Source organism: Diplotaxodon limnothrissa, linkage group LG15 (assembly GCF_057381915.1).
Source record: "Diplotaxodon limnothrissa isolate DT_005_m linkage group LG15, D_limnothrissa_male_GT1.1, whole genome shotgun sequence".
Classification (NCBI taxonomy): Eukaryota; Metazoa; Chordata; class Actinopteri; order Cichliformes; family Cichlidae; genus Diplotaxodon; species Diplotaxodon limnothrissa.
Window position 1 is genome coordinate 44,620,596 of NC_140610.1, and position 19,302 is coordinate 44,639,897.

Sequence of the window (19,302 nt, forward strand, 5' to 3'; positions counted from 1 at the left end):
ACTAGTAAAGCACTATACAAATACAGGCCACTTACCAAAAAAAGTAAAGCTGTAACACAAACTCCCTCCAAAAGCATTCACAATGAAGCAACTTTGTTTTCTATTGTGTGTTCATTTAAACTTTTTTTTTTTAAAGTAAAGAGATTTATGTTCACTTTTAAAATGACACATTATAGATTTTCTCACAAACACATTTAAAATTTTTCTATACACGCTGAGAATCTTTTATAATGCTTGCATAAGGTTTCGTTTGTATAAAAGCAAATAATGTGAATTAGAAAAACCCTTTAGAAAAGTTAAGACTTAACAAAAAACAAAAAAACAACAACATTTAAGTCCACAGTTCTTGAATATCAGTGGATCCAGAAAGGTTCCCTGAGGAACGCCCTCAGGAAATTTTTCATTATAGAAACCTTAAACCTGCAAAGAATTTCTTAAGAGAATATACATTTTCTTGAGTCCATTAATAAAAAGAAAAACAAATACTTGAGATGAGAAAGTAATCATTTTTAAAAAAAATTTTTTTAAGTATACCTAAAATTTCTGTCAGCTTCCTGCAGACAAATCTGCCAAATGACAAAGATAATTAAACCTTATATTAGATACTTCAAATGTATTTAAATCCATTAAATCTGTTATCAAAGTTAATTCTAAATCTATTTTAGGGGTGTAAAATAGATTTGACTGAAACCACAATTAGCTACAGTGGCCTGATCACTCGATCATGACTGGATCATGAGATGAAATGAATTACACTAAATGTGCTATGCTTCCAGTTCATTTATTACCTCAATGTTTAAACATCACAGCTTCCACAGTACGACAAGTTGGAACCATAATGCAATACTGGGGATGCTTCTATCCCGATTTCAGTTTCGGATTCAGAATTGTTCCACCCCATAATATATTTACCAAGTCTACTCTGTGTCAGGGTTCAAGTTTTTCTCTTTACTTTGTGTTTTTAGCACAAAGAATAAATCAAAGTGTTTACATTCTGAGCTATTACAAAAGGATGCAGCATATTTTCAGGTAGAGTAGCTTTTGAACTGCTTTCTGAAATCATAAAATCATAATCCTTGTACTAAAACACTGGTTAATCATTTCACTGTTTTTATTTGCCGTGTTCCCTCTGTTAAAAAGAAATGTGCATTTTTTTCTTCTTTTTAACACTTTCATGTCCCTGATAACGTTAGAAATGTATACAAATCTTAAGTTCTTTGAGAAAAGAACAAAAGATAAAAACATTTTTAGAAACCATATTATGCATACAAACCAAAATATCTAAAGAGGCACTAATGGCTCCTTAATTACAAATGGTGTTTTTACTAGAAAAATACTTCAACAATCATAAACGCTAAGGCTCTGATAATCCACTGATAAGTTTTGAAAATTAAAAAAAAATAAAAAACAAAACAAGAAGTCTACTGAAAACAAAAACCAGCTTCATCTTCAGCAGATTCAGCATGCTATAATCTGTTATTTCAGATCAAAGCCCCAAAATAGAAGTTTTGCCTTAAATCTGGATGGTCAACACGTGAAACCTTTATTTTCAATGTTAAAAAAAAGAAGCAATGCTGAGAAATGTTTTAATTCAACACTAAACAGATCAAAAACCAGATCTATTTATTTCCATCATAATTTCATTCTTGGACTCTAGTAGTGTCCATTTCCATGACTGGCAGTTCAAAAGAATCCTTATTTATGTGATCCTGGGCCTTACTGATGAATTCATTCATCCTCCTAAAACAAGCCTTTTAAGCTCCTCCCCCTTTAAAGCCTGCCTCTTTTCAAATTCAGTGGGTAGAATATGTAGAAGAACCACAAGTCAAAGCATCCAAATCAACCCACAAATTGGCCATTTTTAATTATGAGCAACCACTGTTTAAACAGTAAATATGACAGGAAATTAATAAAAGGTCCTCTTTAAATATAACAGTTAAGCTGTATTTAAAATCTGTATATTATATATGATATGAGCGGCTAAATTATCTTCTCCTAAAAGCTTGAAGAGGTTATTATTGTACACTGTGACAGAAAATAAAATCTTCCACATTAGAATCACAGCTTCAACTTTGACATAAAACTAACTGGAAGATGGAAACTGACTTCTGTTGGTCAACTCAGAGTAACATTTGAGCTATTTTCATTGTTAGCTGTTGCCACCCAAAGTATTACGATTAAAAAAAATCCAAAGAAAAAGAAGATTAAAATGAAAACAAAACAACACTTGTAGCCATATTGCCCAGTTTCTGTAGTAAGAGTCACCCTAGCAGCTTAGGAGCTTTTGCATAATGTTTCATTAGTAAAAAAGGCACCAAATATTCATGACCTAGAAACTGGGTTAAAAAAACTTGAAGAGCTCCGAGATGGTTCCCTGAGGAACGCCTTCAAAATATTTTTTTATATTTGAAGTTTCTGTCATGAAGCATTTTTTAAATAATCTTTAGAAAACCCTTTCCTCCTTACATGTGAAACATTCAATATGGGTAGGTGAGGAAGATCAGGTTATAAAATTAAAACTTTAAAGGGACAGTTCACCACAAATTCAAATCTCTATATTTGACCTCTCGCATGTAGTCCTCTGTATCCGTCTACAGACTGCTTTGGTTTGAGTTGTCCAAGTGAGATTTTTTTGTGCTGTTAAAAGTGCCAAAAACTACAGCAGAGAAGTCTATTTCCAGAAATCCTGACATAGTTATTCCAAAAGCAGTTCTGAGAAATAACAATTTTCTCTTTACCAAACTACACCCTGTATCACAACTCTTTCTTCACACTGCAATAAACAGGCTCCATCTACCTGTGATGAAGTTGAACAACAGAATCAAACATTAATTGAATCACCTTGGCTGAGCTACATTTAGCTTGCTGCGCTCTTCGTTTAGCTGTCAGGTGTAAACAGTGGTAGGAAAACAGTTCCGTAACGAGGTTTGCAGAGGTCTTTTTAGAGTAACTGGGCCACAACACAGGTGACATTTAGGTCTGTAACATAGACCAGAAGGCAAAAAAAAATATATAGGTATCTGGATGAATTTACAGCACTACAGGCCAAAGGGAAAACATGGAAGCTGGAATGTTGCAGCAAACCAATCCTTCAAGCATCCATACATCTGCAGATAATTCTGCTAAATGATAGCAGCAATTTTAAAACTAACTCTGAGATGTAACTTTCCTTTATGATTAAAAATATATATATATAAAAACTGTAACAGTTGCAGTGTTTTTTTCCCCCCGGGTGGGGCTTGTTTTCAGCTTGGTGTTGTCAAAGGTTCCTTGACGACTTTAAAATCTTCAAATTTTCCATGACTGATAAATCAAACAGAAAATGAGCGATCAGTAGATTCCAGTATCAGGTTCATTAAGTGGAAAGCACTATGCCGGATTAGTTTTTTTCCTTGCTGTGGTGCTAGATTTTGAGATGAATTCCTCACCATCTTAACATGTTCGGTTAACTCCAACAGTCCACGATCTGCTGTTTTTATCCAGAACTATAAAATGATGTACTGCATTGCCTTTTATCAGGACCGTGAAACTTAAATGGATATTTAAAAGCAGAATATTAAAAACTCTTCCAGAAACCAGGTGAGAATAATTGTCTCATCTAATAAAATTCAAACTGAGCTTTTCCTCCTCAGTGACTGAGCAGTTTGAGTCGAGCCAGCCAGCCGCCGAGCAGCGACGTGGACTGTTTGTTTACACCCTTAGTGGGAGAGACAGCGGCAGAAGTGGAGGCAGAAGCCTTTTTGGACCCCACTTCCTGGTAAGGTATGGTGGCTGTGTCGTGCAGGTTGGCGTTAATGTAGCACTGGCTGCCCCTGATATGGTCGACGCCACGTACAGATGGGTGACCTCGGTACGGCAGAGGGAAACACGGCTCCTCCTCCGTGATAGTGCTAATGCCCTCATTACTCCGATACATGTGCAGGACGTCCTTACCTGTTAGAAGACAACAGGTTAATTATTTAATTATTCGGCTTGTTTCATTTTAGCTGCGAGACCTTTAAATGACGGCTTTCATGTTCCTAATTACGACAACCTTGTACCGAAGAAGAAAGGAGGTAGTCCTACATACTGGATTTACATGTGAGTGAAAAGACATAATAAGCAAGTCCTCCTCCCTAAACGAGCTTCTATCCTTCCATCCTCCCTGTTGAATCGTACAAAACAGCTAAAAGTAACAGTTGACTTGTTAAGTTGCAGGTCAAAGCAAGTAAGCAAGTCTTTTTAAAGAAACAGTTGAGATAAATCTGGACATAACTGACGTTTCATGTTTCAATTGTTCATTTAAAAGAAAAGTAATAATGCAAACAAAGCAAAAAAAAAAAAGAAAAAAAAAAAGAATATTTTTAGAAATAAATTCGACGCTGAACTTCTAAGGATGACTCCACTTTAAACCTCACAGGTTCATGCAGCAGTGTGTAAACTTCGCTCTTTTGTCGGCCTCGTGTTTGCCGTCAGTGGAAAACAGTCCACTTCTTCACGTGTCTTTATTTAACCGTTCATTAACTGCCTGTTATCTTGGACAAACTGCCAACATGCACCGTGCTCGTCAAGGTGAAGTGCTCTAACGCTCAGACTGAGCAGAGTATGAAATGAGTCGCGCAGATGCAGTGGCAGCTTTCGGGGTTAATGATTAACCAGGTAAAAATTCAAAGCACGCAGCCCATCCCTGCTACAGTCTGTCCTTGCCTTTTAATGAGTTGGACAGATGGCTATTACTGATAACTGTCAGATTACTGGCGCTCACTGCGTCTGGTCCAGCTGGACAGGTGGGACTTACCTTTCCTTCCCTGAGTACTGGGCCTGGAGAGCCGGTCAGACACGCCTGAAAATGCCTCCACAGGCATGGAGATGGGTCTGGGTTTACCTGCGAAGAGTCCAGAAAGAGCAAAACATCAGCTCCATCTCAGAGACACTACTCCTCTACTTCCACCTCAGGCTGACACTTAGCCAGATATTAGAGCACAAACCAATATGGCCCATAAACAGCTAGCTGCAGTCAGTCTAACAGAAATGTTTTTGGGGTTTTTTCTTCTTGGGAGAATCAGGCTGTTTTCTAAATCAATGATTCATCTTTAAATCCCCAAAGAACCACTCCTGGCTTAAGGTGTCCTTGATTACTATGACCCAGTAAAGCTTCAAAATATAATACAATGCATTCAGGTTGCTTTGTGGTGACTCCAGAGACAAAGGTGGCACTATATCCCAGTGTTTCCAACCAAAACCAGAACAAAACGGCTCCAAACTCAGCAGGGAGGAATTACTGTTCATGAAATCAAGCCTTAAAGTCAACAGAAGCTCTCTGAGGATACACAGTCTTATTAGTAGAAACGCTTTGTTTGGTTTGATGGGGCTAGATTGGTCCAGACACATGACATCATCTGATCTGCTATTCTCTCACATGAAATCACAGGGACTGAACTACAGAACTGTCAGGTTAACCTCATGTGTGGACATTATATTTTAGTCTAGTCTCTTATACTGCCACTGTTCTATCGAAATGTAAAATGATTGTCCTCTTATGTGGATCTCATTTTCTCAGAAACAAAAATCAGGTAAAAAAAAAAAACAAAAAAGTTTTTAGGGAATTCTTTGTTTTTACGTTCGTCAGGTCCCAATCAGCCCAAATAGCAAAGACAAATTAAAAACACATGCCATGAAAGAGTTTGGGTCTCAGGAGGTTAAAGGATTGTGAGGTTAAAGTGAGCCTCTGACAAAAGTTCAGGGCTGCTGTGCATGTGTGAGAACAGTCTATGCATCAAGCAAAAAAAACAAAAACAACAACTAAAAAAAACAGTTGATTGTGGTTTTATGTGCTTTCATTTCCTGTGGTACTGTAAGTGTTGTATAACTCATCATAACCCACATGTTTTTCCCCTCATTGTGGTGCTCTTATTTTGTCTTTGTGCTGTGATGACTGGCTGCTGGCTGTCGCTTCATATTTTGACCCTTGGGCATGGAATCACTCAGCCTATAAACTTAGTCTGGATATAAAACACTGGGACAGGACTAAACTTTTTCCTTCTTATTCAAAGTATAGTTTGAGCTTTGTTTTCATTGTTAGACTAAGCTCTAGAGCAGTGGTGGGCAACTCAAGGCCTTGAGGGCTGGTGTCCTGCAGGTTTTAGATGTGTCCTTGATCCAACACAGCTTATTCAAATGGCTAAATTACCTCTACAACATGTCTCGTAGTTCTCTGGAGGCCTGGTAATTAACTAATCATTTGATTCAGGTGTGTTTACCCAGGGTGAGATCTAAAAGGGCAGGGATAGCTCAGTAGGTAGAGTGGTGGCCCCATGATCGGAAGGTCGGGGGTTCGACTCCACTGAACGGCTACCCTGAGGTACCCCTGAGCAAGGTACCGTCCCCACACACTGCTCCCCGGGCGCTGCACTGCTTCACTGGGTGAATGGGTTCAATGCAGAGGAACTATTTCCCTATGGGGACTAACACATACACATTATACAAAACCTGCAGGACACCGGCCCTCGAGGCCTGGAGTTGCCCACCCCTGCTCTAGAGTAAGGTTAAGAGCCTTTGTGTCCTTACAGCGTGAGGAGGAGCGCTGCCTGAGGCGAACTGGGATAGGATGACTGGATTCAGGTGGAGGGACGACAGACGTCCGGTTTTCCTCTGCTACAGTGTAGCGCCGCTGCCGCACGTCTGCATCCAGATGCGAGTTTGGAGACTTGGGACGCATTTTCACACCTGCAAATACGCTTGTGTTCCCATCTCTGCCACAAGGAGCAGGAAACTCAGCATTACAGGCATAAAAAAGAAAATAAATAAAGATGATTCTGAAATACTGAAGCTTGAGTGAGGTACTTACAGCGGGACATATGGCGCTTCTGGGGGAGGAGGGATATACAAATCCAAGATGGTCGTCTTCCCTCTCTTTCCAGGAGCATCTGAGGTTTCTGACTCTCGTGATTTATAGAGACTTGGCGCTCCCTGAGAGGTCTAATAAAGAAAAAAGACAAATTTAAGCCCTTTAATAAAGGAAACAAAAGAATCACATGTAACTAACACGTTTGGTTTGTCTCTTCTAATCTGTGTTTTTGGTTGCTTCTGTGTCTCAGCACACAACAGACGATGACTTTGTGAACTGCGTTTATCGTCAAACAAAAGCGAAAGTCGTTCCAGCTCAGAGGAGGCTTTTCTGTTTCCTTCCTCACTTTCAAGTTCTCACAAACACAGGAACTTCATTCAGCTCGTTTTCTGTTTCACCTGCACTTTGAAAAACACGTTTAAAGGACGTTTCAATGCAGCCACTTTTAACCATGCCAGACTTAATCCAGTCTGGCGATACTGTGAATGCTCCCAATTGTGAAAAATCCAACGAAAGACCAAAACAAGCAGAAACTGAGTGGTTTCATTACCACTTTTACACCCATTTACACACACATACACTTCCCTTAAAAGGGCTCATTTCATCGTTAAGTTCATTTCATTGATTGTACTATTTGTATTTCCTTCTGATATCTGTACCTGAGCTGAGGTGATGCAAAAATTTCCCCGTTGTGGGATCAATAAAGTCTTATCTTTATCTTGTCTTATCTTATTCAGTCAACCTCAGGATTGCTGCAGTATACCTGATGTTTACGAAGCAAATGTGATGAATCAGTTTTGAAATATGTAAAGACCCAGTAAGATGCTTCAATATAACTGCCAACATTTAAATGCCTAGGAGTGTTTAAATAAGGAGCAAGACATTTTTCTAAAGCCCTTTGATCAAACAAAAAACAGCATCATAAACACTTTGTGTTTATGATGCTGTTTAACCCTAGAACTCATGTACAGCTAAAACTAGCAAAAGTTTACTTTTTTCCTTATTTAAACAGCAGATTTATTAATTCAGTGTTTAAAGTCATTAAGACACAAAGAAAAAAATAAAACAGACAAAGTTGTTTCATAAACAAGCAAACAGCTGACGTCCTGCTGCAGTTTCTCACTTTCTTGCATAAAACACGGACGTTTAAAACACAGCAATGCAGTTTTTGGGACAACTTGTTTGTCATGTCAACTCAGTTTATGACCTTAATTCCCCAACACTGACAGATGAGTTCACCTGGGTGGGTGTGGCTCCAGTGGTGGAGCTCTTGTCTCACGAAATAAGAATAAGAGGTTCCATTAGTGACCCCGGTCTTTGCAACTTGATTCAGTCATCTGTTTTTAACACCAAGCTGACTGAGCTAACTTATTCTTAACTTATTATTACTCATTCTAATAGTTTCAGGCTTGTCATTGTTCCCACTTCACAAAACAAAAGATAAACAAATGTAAGTGCAGGTGGCGTAACCTTTGAAGTGAATGGTGGGAGTGACGATGAGATAAGAGATCTCAGATCTGTTTTGAAAGACTGAGATTAGAGCCTGAGCTCATCAGCTGAGCTACCCAGCGCCTTTCTGGATTCCTATCTCCCCTAAACACACACATCCTGGACCCCTGTCGGCACAAAACCCCTGAAGGTGGTTTGGTGAATGCAGGATTGTCACATTGTGAACTAAAGTGTGAGTCAGCCACCGCGGATCTGACATCAACGCAGAGTTTTTCCTATCTTCCTTTTTTTCAGGAAAAGGGAAGAAGGGCTCCATTGTTTCACCCGCTCATCTCAGAGGAGCTGTAGACTGAGCGGCTGCTGCGTTTTCTGCTCGAATCAAAACCTCAAAGCTACGACAAAGACTGAAAACCACCACGTGCAGCTTGATTTTCTTACCGACACAGTCTGCTTCACTTTCATGCAGTGACGTCTGTCACAACACTACAGCTGCTGCAGGTTCAGGACCTGCGTCAACTACGCCTCACCTGGAAATTCTGCAGAAAGAATCCATTATCCTTCCACATTTACCGATATTAACCAGAACTTTGTACACTCGTGCTTTTTCTTTCTTTCTTTTTTCCCCCCACAGGAAAAACTTTGACTTCTCTAAAATCGAAAACACAATCACTCCCAAATGTCCAGTTTGAACCAGGAAAAAGAACCTCTCCTCACTTCTTTTTCAGGGCCAGTAGATGAATCTGAAGGCCAAAGTGTCAATAAAGTTATGTAGAGCTATTTCAAACTATGTTTCTTAATGCCATTGTTTGTATTGTCAACATCTAAAGATGTAAGAAATGATATGGTGATTCTAAATATCATGTTATGTTGAGCTCTTCTTCAAGGTCAAATGTTCAGAAAATGTTGTATCTTTAAGATTTGCCCTTTACAAGCTCATTGTTTAATTTTAGAGGTTTACAAGAACATGTTTGCATGTTTTAATATCAGAAGAACAAAAAAAAAAAATCTTAACAAGGACGACTTCTTTGTTTTACAGTGAAGAGAAGTGTGTTAACAAGTAAAGGCTGGATTATAATCAGTCAGTTTTATTGGGTGAATTTGTGTCACTGTTTCAATCCTGACGACAAAAACAGGAAAGTGAATCATAAAAGCTTCATTGTGAATTTTGATGTTTTAAAATTCTGTTGTGCATCAGGAAAGCAAGAGAGAAGCAAACAGGTTTGAGTACGTGTTACGCCAAACACTGATTTATCTGTGGATGGGGAAATAAAACCTTCAGTTTCTCAGTGACTGAGTTCACAAAAATGTTTGTGTGTAAGAAAAAACACAGGTAATGTAGCGAATTTGAGATTTCAGGATATACAGACTACCTGCTCAATTCTGCTGCGAAGTTTTTCACTGATGAAAATTCTCTTTTCGTCCATACAAGCACACAAATAAACGCTCCTGAGACGGGGGCTGTTAGGACTGTTAATCTGCATTTCAGATTCATTTTGGGAAGTCCGAATACTGAGCTCATGTTACAGCGAAAAAGAGAAGCGAGAATACATTAGAAAACAAAAAGACTCCAGATCATGTTCAAGCGTTGCATTTTACACAGAACTTTAGGCCTGAATTCCTCATTTTTATTGTGCAGTCATGTTTTTGGTTTCATCAAATTATGTGGAACTTGTGGATAAAAAAGGTAGAAAAACTGCAACACAAGTACTTGTCCATTTCTACTCCAGCTTGGGATTTCCCACATCATTTGACCTCTCCACGACAGGAGAACAATCTGCCACCACAGAGGGCCTCCATCAGGAAGGATGAAAAGGAGGAGACAGTCCCTGGTGTTAGTCGTTTATTTTGCTGAGAAGCACTTCAGCACAATACAAGCGGCGGCTCACCTGCACAAGCGGCGGCCTCCAGCGCAGGTTTTTCAGTGGAGCCGGTGCGAAGCTGGCAGAAGGTCCAGAGGGCCTCTTCTTCAGCATCAAGACAACACCTCCAGACTCCGCCCTCAACTTCCCCACCAGGTGCTTTAGCTGCCAGCCCACCTGGACCAACCAGAGCAAAAGTCAGAGAATTGCAGCCTCTAGAGAGCGCTAGCATGAGGAAAGACCTTAAACTTCACGACCCTGAACGTCAGCGTTTAATGAAGCATTTCACGTACTGTGAGCTGTGAACTGTTATGAAACCTGCGGAAACGGATCCAACTCTTATACTTGGCCTTGGTTTAGTACTGTCTGAAACAAGCTGTTTATTGGCTTACAGTCAGTTTCATGTAATTCACATCACATTTACACTTACATGATAATAAATATTTTATTAAGATCAATGCATTTGCATGATTGTAAAATCTATAAATCTCACTAATAATTATTTGGAGTATGTACATTTAATAAATATTGTGATATCTTCATTAGTGAAAAACATGTTAAAGCCAACTTCCTTCTGATTGGCTGCTCCTGCTAAAAATAAGCATATCTGAACTGTAGGTGGGTGGAGCTTGTGTTTTCTTCGCCTATCTGAAATGGTTCAGAGCAGTCTGAAGTCTGACCTTTTATTTCACAAGGCCACGTTTAACATTAGTGTTCACTGTTGTAGCACTAAATATATGACAGAAAGGAAAAAGTCCTGCATACTGAAAAGTCGCAACACTTCAGTTTATACATAAGACAAAATAAAGAAGATACAACTTGTCGCTTGAAAAAAAAAAAAAAAAAAAAAGAGACAGCTGGACTTTGTGAAGTTTGTGAACATGTTTCACGTGTCATCCAAGAAGATTGTTATACAACTAATACCTGAGAATCCTCAGGTACTTGACACTACAGTCAAGTGTTGAAGCTACGTCCTGCCTCGCAGACGTGTGTGGGATCTCTCCATCTAAGAAAATGACTAAGGCCATTTCCCAAAATGATGAGAAACTTGTGGCTATTCGACTCACCACTGTCTGTTTGTTGACCTGAATGACTTCATCTCCAGCGTGAATCCTCTGGGTTTTATCTGCCGGAGACTGAACAGCACACAAAGAGAAGCGCAGAGTTTAACAGACTAACATTTCATTGACTGCATGTTTCCATGATCTCTGGTAGTGATGAAGACTTTCAGGAGAGATTTTTTAAGTCTATAAATGGCACATGAGCGGCGAAGAAGACCCAGAGGCTCACTCACGTTCTCTGTTGTTCCCGTGATGACGTGAAGCCCGTCGTAGGTGGATTTGATGTAAATCCCCTGAAAGATAAAACAGAACTTAAACATGGATCTTCTGCATAAATACACCTCCCACAGTTCCTCTGTAATTCCTCGCTGCAGCGGTGGCGATGGGGTTTTCCTTTCTGGACCTACATCTGTTTCTGTTTTTGATTCAACGCTGGTTGTGGTTCATGGCATAGCACTAAAATACCTGTTAATGATTCTGAGGGGAAGTGGGGTCATATTGTGGGTTTTTCTTTTTACAGCAGTCAGTACTTATCGGACAGCGGCGTCCCGCTGACATAGCCCAACAGGGAAATGATCATTTCTGTCCCATTTGTGTATTTTCTTTTTTTAATTCTATGCCCTTTAAAAGAAAATCCTCACCAGTCCCTCCCCAGGCTTGACATTGGTGATGTGAACCTCCTCCAAACAGGACATTTCCCTTTTTGCGGGGTCAGAAGTCGCTTGGACAGTTTTCTCACAGATGCTGTTGAGCGCTTGGGACTGAAAAACAAGAAAATATATACAAATAGGTTCAGCTTGTCCAATGGATGGATACATGCAAGTGTTCACCCAGTTATCAGGCAACAATTGTATTACAGTGTGTTATTACACTGCTCACTCTTCTGTCCCATACTGTAACCCCAAAAATTATTTCAAAAGATATAAGAGTCTGATTCAGATTTTATACACTTTTATAAAACTGGAAGCCTTTTTGAAACCACAGGTGTCACCCACCTGGTAGTTATTAAAAAATGCCAGGGAAAACATTGTTATTTTGTATAATTAGCGGTTTATAATTATGCATATACGTGGTTTACATTGATTTTGTAAAGGTGTCATTCATTATGTAGGTGCGTATCTATGTAGGTTTGCGATTTATACACCTGGGCCTTTCCATCCTCAAAATGGGCCCGAGGTGGTGACTATGCACCTGACTGGTTTGTGTAAATATGAGTTAAAGTCTGTGTTGCCTTATTTAACACTAGTTTTTCATATTGCTGTTGTTGGTTAAACCCTACCCTGCTGTAGAATAAACATGCACATGTAAGAATAAATGTGCTGGTTTGGATTTCACAGTTGAAAGACTTGACAATAATTATCTTGTTTCCATGATCTAATCGAGAAAATTATTGGTTACCATTTTTTAAGTGGCATTTCTGATCCTTGAACTGCAAATACTGTTTTGACCATATGCAACAATGTCTAATTATATAAATAATAAAATAATACATTTCTGACTGCTAACCTTCTGGAATCAAACTCTACACACCAGCTTGTACACTGCTTGAGTTTCACGGTTACATTTTAAACGACATCAACTGCATATTTGATTTTATGACTTGTCTTGTGGTTACATTTTAGTGTTTTATAGCTTGTGTAATATCGTTGGACTGAAAACGAAACCAGGTACTTTTTGTCATCCGTTTTCTCTCGAATAAAGAATAAAACATGATTCAAGACAGAAAGCCATTGGCAGCATGGTGGTCTTAGCTTACATCTCTCATGATGACTATAAAGTGCTCTAAATTTAGTCTGAAATGCTGAATCGCCTCCTGCACCAAATCTGCCTGATCCAAACCTCTGACCTTTCAGTGGAAAAGGGAAAGAAAACAACAGATGCAACAGGAGTTGGAAAAGCATCAAATAAAAGCTCCAAATACGGACGTGGGGACGGTGCTTGGTTTTGTTGTACGGGAGAAGAGCTTGATGCCTCTGCAGAACGAGAACAGCCTCATATTATCATCACAAATGACCAGACACCCAGGCCTGGAGCGCAGCACCGAGCCCGAGCTCATGGGAAGCAGAGAGCTGACCAGGAAAACACAAACCAGCAGGAAATTACAAGTAAACCAGGAAAACATGCTCCTCTGGGGATATAGCTGGTCAGCTTCCTGCTGTTTGTTTTTTTCAAATATGGTGACTTTATTGCTCCCCTTACAAAGACAAAGTAAATTTGCTTCATAGATATTTATCCCATAAAGTACTGGAAATATTACTAAAAAAATAATGCAAAACCAATGTTATACTTCAGCAGTTTTTAGGACTAAATCTTTAGTTCATGAAAGACACTTTTATTCACATTATACTCGCCCATCTGTCTCCATGAGGATTAAAACAGTGTGTACATTAAACATCAGGTCCATTTCCAGCCACGTTCTGTTTACTGTAAGCTGAAGCTTTTCTGTCCACTTGTCACTATAAGCCAAGTTTGCCCAAGTTAACGTCTTATAGATGTGACGAGTACAGAAAAAGTAGACTCAAAGCGCTTTTCCTGTGTAAGAAAACTCTGATTACTTACATATCAAATATCCTCTGACCACATGAATTTAAACAACGTGCATGTGTAAAATGAACATCCACCGCTGTAACAGTACAGCAGTGCTACTGTATAAAAAGAGGTCACATGACAAACTGGCTATGAGAAGGAAAGTGACTGAACTTCATCCAAGTGTGAATCCTGAAACAACAGGAAGTCTTATCTAAGACAGGAAGTGGATGTGCCTGAGCCGAACACACACACACACACACACACACACACACACACAAAACTATGTTCGAACAGAGGAAAGAAAAGCAAAAGCAGCACTCACCACTTCCAGAATCTTTTCCTCCATCTCATAAACTGTGCAGTCCTGGAATTACAGACATAAACACAGAGACTAAGAGATCTCACAAACATCTGTCCAACATCTGCTTTATTATCATCACTGTGAGAGAAAACAAAAAACAAAAAAATATCAGAGAAACAAGGCAGCCCCTGCCTTTGGTTTTTTTAATTGTATGCTTTTATTTTGAAGTGGCGTATGACACAAAAACAACTGATAAGAGTTGGGAAATTACCCATGCTGGTAAGGAAAACAGAGTCACATGATTAAACTATGTGACCCAATTTAGTATTGCTTCAAAAGCAAATACTGTTCACACTAAATTGAATTAGGTGTCAGGATGGACGAGAAGTTCATGAACACAGATCTGAAGTCTGGATGTCCTTGGTAATATTTCACGTTAGAAGACTGAATTTGTAAAATCTGATATCAAACAAAATCTCCATACAATGTCATTCAGTGATGGCAATCAATCAATGCTTCACCTCCTCTTCTTTAACTCCTATTCTTACTGTTTTCTGATCAATTTTCTAATATTGTAATTTTTTAATCATTTGCTAAATAAGACTTTTTCCACACAACATTCTGGTGCCAAACAACTACAGCTGTGTTTTGTATGGGGTCTCGCCTTGACAGTCATACCTTTACAGTTAGTTATGGAAGAGAATTAAAAGTCATGACGACAGTAAATTTATTTTTATGTTGTTCTGTATTTGGAAAGAACTTTCAGGCTAATATCGTGTTACTGTACAGCAGACAGAATATTTTCATCTTGATGGTTAAAGAAGTTTTTTGTTTCAGAAAACAGATGCAGTGGAGCATTTTCACATCTGGGGAAAAGGAGAACTTGCTCATATCAAATTTGGCAGGTTTTCCATTCAGAAGCCAGAACTGTGAGTGTGGCAAACAAACACGGGAAAGGAGAAAGGGAATCAGCGGCAAAACAAATATTTGAGAAATGACAGCCTACAGGAGAGTGAAACCAGGAGGCAGGGACGGTGAACGCCTCCCAGAGACACCGAGAGGATTCCTGCTGCGGTCGGAGAAATAACAGTTCCCCGTAAACACGCTGACAGGATGATTGCATGACAGCGCAGCAGGGCGACGCCTCAGAAGGCTCTGCAGACACATGCAGGGAGGTGGCACGCTGCAGAAAACTTCCAAGTGCACATCCGCTTCTGAATACTTCAATAAATGAAGAGAAATCCAGCTTATTGCAAAATGTGAAGCTCTGAAACAAACTTTTGCCGTCCCTAAAGGAAATTATAAAGTTCTAAACTAATGAAACGTCTGGCTGATTTGCAGCTGAAGTATTCTGCCGTTGCATAAAACATGTCTGTACGCCTCAGCTGCATTAATATGCATCATGTTTGAACTTCTCACACAATTAGTTCCCTCATATTTTGTCGTGTGACAGCACGACTGCCTCAGGTAGACTCTGCAACGATGTAAAGGGTTACATACAATTCATCACTGATTCATGACTTTATGCTTGGTTGCACAAGACTTTGTATAGAATAGATCCTTAAGCTGTGGATTTAGCATTAACAGAGCTGAGAAAACCTGATTTTTTTCACTTTTCTTTATGGGATAACTGATAGCTGAGAAGAAGGAGATGTGAAACAAACTGTTCTGTGACGCTAATTCCCCTCCTCATGGTAACTGTACAGTGAGGGAATTTTTTAAAAAGTCTCTTAATAGTTTATGCTTGTGTATAATTAGGGGCCTGTCACTTTAAATGACGGGTGAAAAGCACGTGAGTGGTTGTAGCCAGTCTCCGTTTGTTAGGCTTCACCTCAGCTAAACTTCCCAACTATGTTTTTGCTGTCAGTGCTTTTAGAGCATTTTAATGCAACTTTCTGACAAATATTATTCCTCTGTGTGGTAAAGACATTGAAATTAAGAGAAATTCGCAGGTTTTATAATCAAGCCAGCTAGCATTAGCTGATAACTTAGCTCCACTACCTCAACCAAATGGTCACTTCTGGCTCCAGTAAAGTGGACTACCAAAATATGAAAACTGAGGCTTCAAAATGTGTTCAAAAGCTGACATCAGGGGTATGTCCATCTTTTAAATACAGTCTATAGCTTACTCTGTCCCTTAAGGAGCGTAAAACTGCTTAGATGACATGTTCTTTGGGCAGCAGCATTTTAGGATGGTGCATGAATATACGTCTTCACAGAATTGGGATGCTTCTTAATTATAAATGTAAAACTTTTAAAATGTATTCAGGACACGTACTTGACATTTCCCACTCTCCATGAACTGGTTTTGTTGAAGTTCCACATCTTGTGCTTTCATTTACATTTTAGTAATAATCTCAAAGTTTCTAAAGTATGAAACATGTAAGGATCTCAGCTATCGGAAGGAGATATGCCATCAAAATGACTGTGCTCATGTATACAGTAGTTATCTGGAGCTTCTTCATGATCATCACCACCAACAACAACCGATCCAGAAAATAAACATTTTAGTTCATGACCTCCTTCCTCTCTGATGTGTCTTTATGACAAGCTGCTGCACACAGAAAACATCAGAGATCTGTTTCTCTTTTAAGGTCTCATGTGGAGATTGTATTTCCCAGAGTGGATCTGTTAATCACTCAGGAAAGCACAGAAACACTGAAGAAAACACAGAGCGGCGTCTGAGCGTCACTGACCTTCTGGACGGTGGAGGTGAGCTCCAAACACAGCTGGATGATCTTGCCTTTGGTTGAGGTGAAGTCATTGGCACTCGACAGAGGAGTCCTAGCAAGAAGAGAGAAACTAAAATTATAGAATCATGTCAGGGCTGGCAGACAACAGGGCTGTGTTTTAAAACGGATTCAAAATACGAGCAGGGCCACAGACTATTCGGTCTCTTTATACACTACCTCTGATCTTTTACTGCTTCACACTGATCGGCCATGAACAGCCAATGGTAAGCAAGTGAAAAACAGTGAAAAAAAACAGCATGCAATGCTGAACACTTTAAAACACATTTTAAAAAAGGACAGAACATCAAAGAAATTAATGAAAATTTGACTTTCTGTAAGTTTTCATTAACTTCAGATCATAATAGCTGTTCCAACCCAAACATATCGAGTATGAAAATTTTTTGGATGAGATAACTGGATGGAGACTGAATAAAAAGTGGCCCCAGGTGTTTCTGGGTGAGCGAGCTGACACACTTCAGATGTCAGGTGCATTATGGGGCATCCATGTTTGTTTCCAGCTGCTGCAGCCAAGCTGGAATGTGTTTCAAGCTGATACAAGCTGCAAAAAAGCTGAAGCAGTCAAAGCGGCGATGCAGTAAACTGGAGCAGCGCTGCGAGGAAACACGATACTAAAATAATCAGAACGGAGGGGAGAGTACAACCGCTATCTTAGAAGGAACAAAGTTGTGCACTGAGCTGCACGTTATGAGTGAACTTCTGACTGACACGTTAATAAAAACAAATGCCATGTTAGTGAAAGTGTTGTGTGAGCAATTATGCAAGTACAGTTAAATTTACAAATTCAAAAGAAAGCCTGGATGAAAACATCAACTGTGACATCATGGTATCCAGTTTTATTTTTATGCTTTTTACGAGATCGCGGTTGTTTTAATGAGCAAATAATGTTTCGTTTTTAATACCAGGATACTCTGAATGCCGTCGTGGTTACCTGTCCAGCCAGGCCAGCAGATTCTTGGCGGTGCCGATCAGTTCGACCACGGCGGTGAGGAATTCATTGGTGGGCTGATTGGAATTTTTGCTGTGGTAGGCGGGGTTCTTCCTGCGCTGCGTCACGGCGCTGCTCAGGTTGTGGTGCGCTGTTCTCATCTTCCCCACCAAAGTCTTCAGGTTGTCCGACTCCACGCCATAGTTCTGTTAAAGAAAGATGAAAGATTCAGTGAAACAAACCTGCTTCTTACTCAATTATTAAACATAAAGACTACACTTCCCATCAGCACTGTCACTATTTCCTGGCTCACTAACCTTAGCACAAGTATGCTGCCACAGGAAACTCTGAAAGAGGCACTGCGGAAACGTTACACTGCACGAAGCTGCAGTTTGAGTAGTCCACATTGTATTTTGCACCTCAAAGTACTTTTTGTTTGAGAACACACAACAATGTTCAGGAATGATTGGAGGGAATTTAGAGATTCCCACGACCCTTGACCACAAACACACCCTGTCTCCCTAATGAAAACACACACACACACAAAAACCCCACACACATTCCTGCAAACCAGTCGCCATAGCGATTATGCGACTAAAAAAAAAAAAAAAAAAAAAAAAAAAAAAAATTCCCCACCACATCAACGTCAAACTAAATGACTCATCAATGCCACGTGTTTAATTAATCAGTTTAATGAATCTGATACCTTTTTGTTTATTTTCATGAATAAGTGCAGATGTGTTACGTTTATGTGTTATTACATCTGCAGGTCTGAACACGACCTTTGATTCGCTTTGTCGCCTGCAGCGATTCAGATGTTTGAGGCGTCATGCAAACAAAACATCTGGAGCCAAATCGACGTTCCACCTTGACTGAACGCAGAAAACACATCCTTCATAACACAACATGACACCTGACCTCATGTTTCAGGCAGAACTTTCAAATCGTGTTAGAAAGGATGTGATCCCTAGGTGTCAATCAGAAAAGAGCTCAGGATGATGCTGGGCTGTGATGGAGTGAAACAAGGAGCATAACTATCAGAAGGTTTTTAGGAGGTTCAAGTATTTTAAAACTTTCAGAAAATGTCGGCACTGAAGTGAAAGATCTCTAGAAGTATTACAGATCAAACAAAATTTATAAGGTCTTCAAAAACAGAGAAAGTACCCAATCTGCACATTTGAACAAACTGAACCAACAAATTTTCATCATCTCACATAAATAGAAGCTTCTCTGGTAGCAGATTAATTGTGTCAGCTCCACTCTTTTCATATGGAGAGGCAAAACTGCCAAAAATCATAAAGAAGAGAGAGAACAACTATCTCACACAATCTGCACACAAAATCATTTATAAAATGCAACATTAACCAGAAATCTTGCCAACATCTGGATAAATTAATATGCCAAACACATCGAAATCTATAGAAAATGTTTACTGTAACTGTCAGTATAAAACAATGCTCGTTTCCTCTTTTCTTCCACATTATTATCCCCAGAGCATCATCTCTGTAATTTCTTTTTACGTCTGTTGTGGAACAGAGACAGCTGCCTCCAGTCAATCAGGAGACCTGAGCTGAAACAAAAACATCTTTTTCCCTCAAC

At 39.5% G+C, this 19,302-nt stretch overlaps 1 protein-coding gene across 1 annotated transcript in view; it reads right to left on the bottom strand.

The window, feature by feature from the left end:
* Nucleotides 1-3,217: 3,217 nt before the first annotated feature.
* Nucleotides 3,218-19,302, bottom strand: part of LOC146618122 (connector enhancer of kinase suppressor of ras 3-like) — a 42,936-nt gene continuing 26,851 nt past the window's right edge. The window contains exons 3-13 of the mRNA XM_085373037.1: nucleotides 17,707-17,909; nucleotides 16,722-16,809; nucleotides 14,047-14,088; nucleotides 11,837-11,956; nucleotides 11,429-11,488; nucleotides 11,202-11,270; nucleotides 10,162-10,311; nucleotides 6,827-6,957; nucleotides 6,547-6,731; nucleotides 4,778-4,864; nucleotides 3,218-3,933 (exon numbers count right to left, since the gene is read on the bottom strand). Of these exons, the coding sequence (XP_085229163.1) occupies nucleotides 3,629-3,933; nucleotides 4,778-4,864; nucleotides 6,547-6,731; nucleotides 6,827-6,957; nucleotides 10,162-10,311; nucleotides 11,202-11,270; nucleotides 11,429-11,488; nucleotides 11,837-11,956; nucleotides 14,047-14,088; nucleotides 16,722-16,809; nucleotides 17,707-17,909 (1,440 nt within the window). The 3' untranslated portion in view covers nucleotides 3,218-3,628. The remainder of the gene's footprint in view (nucleotides 3,934-4,777; nucleotides 4,865-6,546; nucleotides 6,732-6,826; nucleotides 6,958-10,161; nucleotides 10,312-11,201; nucleotides 11,271-11,428; nucleotides 11,489-11,836; nucleotides 11,957-14,046; nucleotides 14,089-16,721; nucleotides 16,810-17,706; nucleotides 17,910-19,302) is intronic.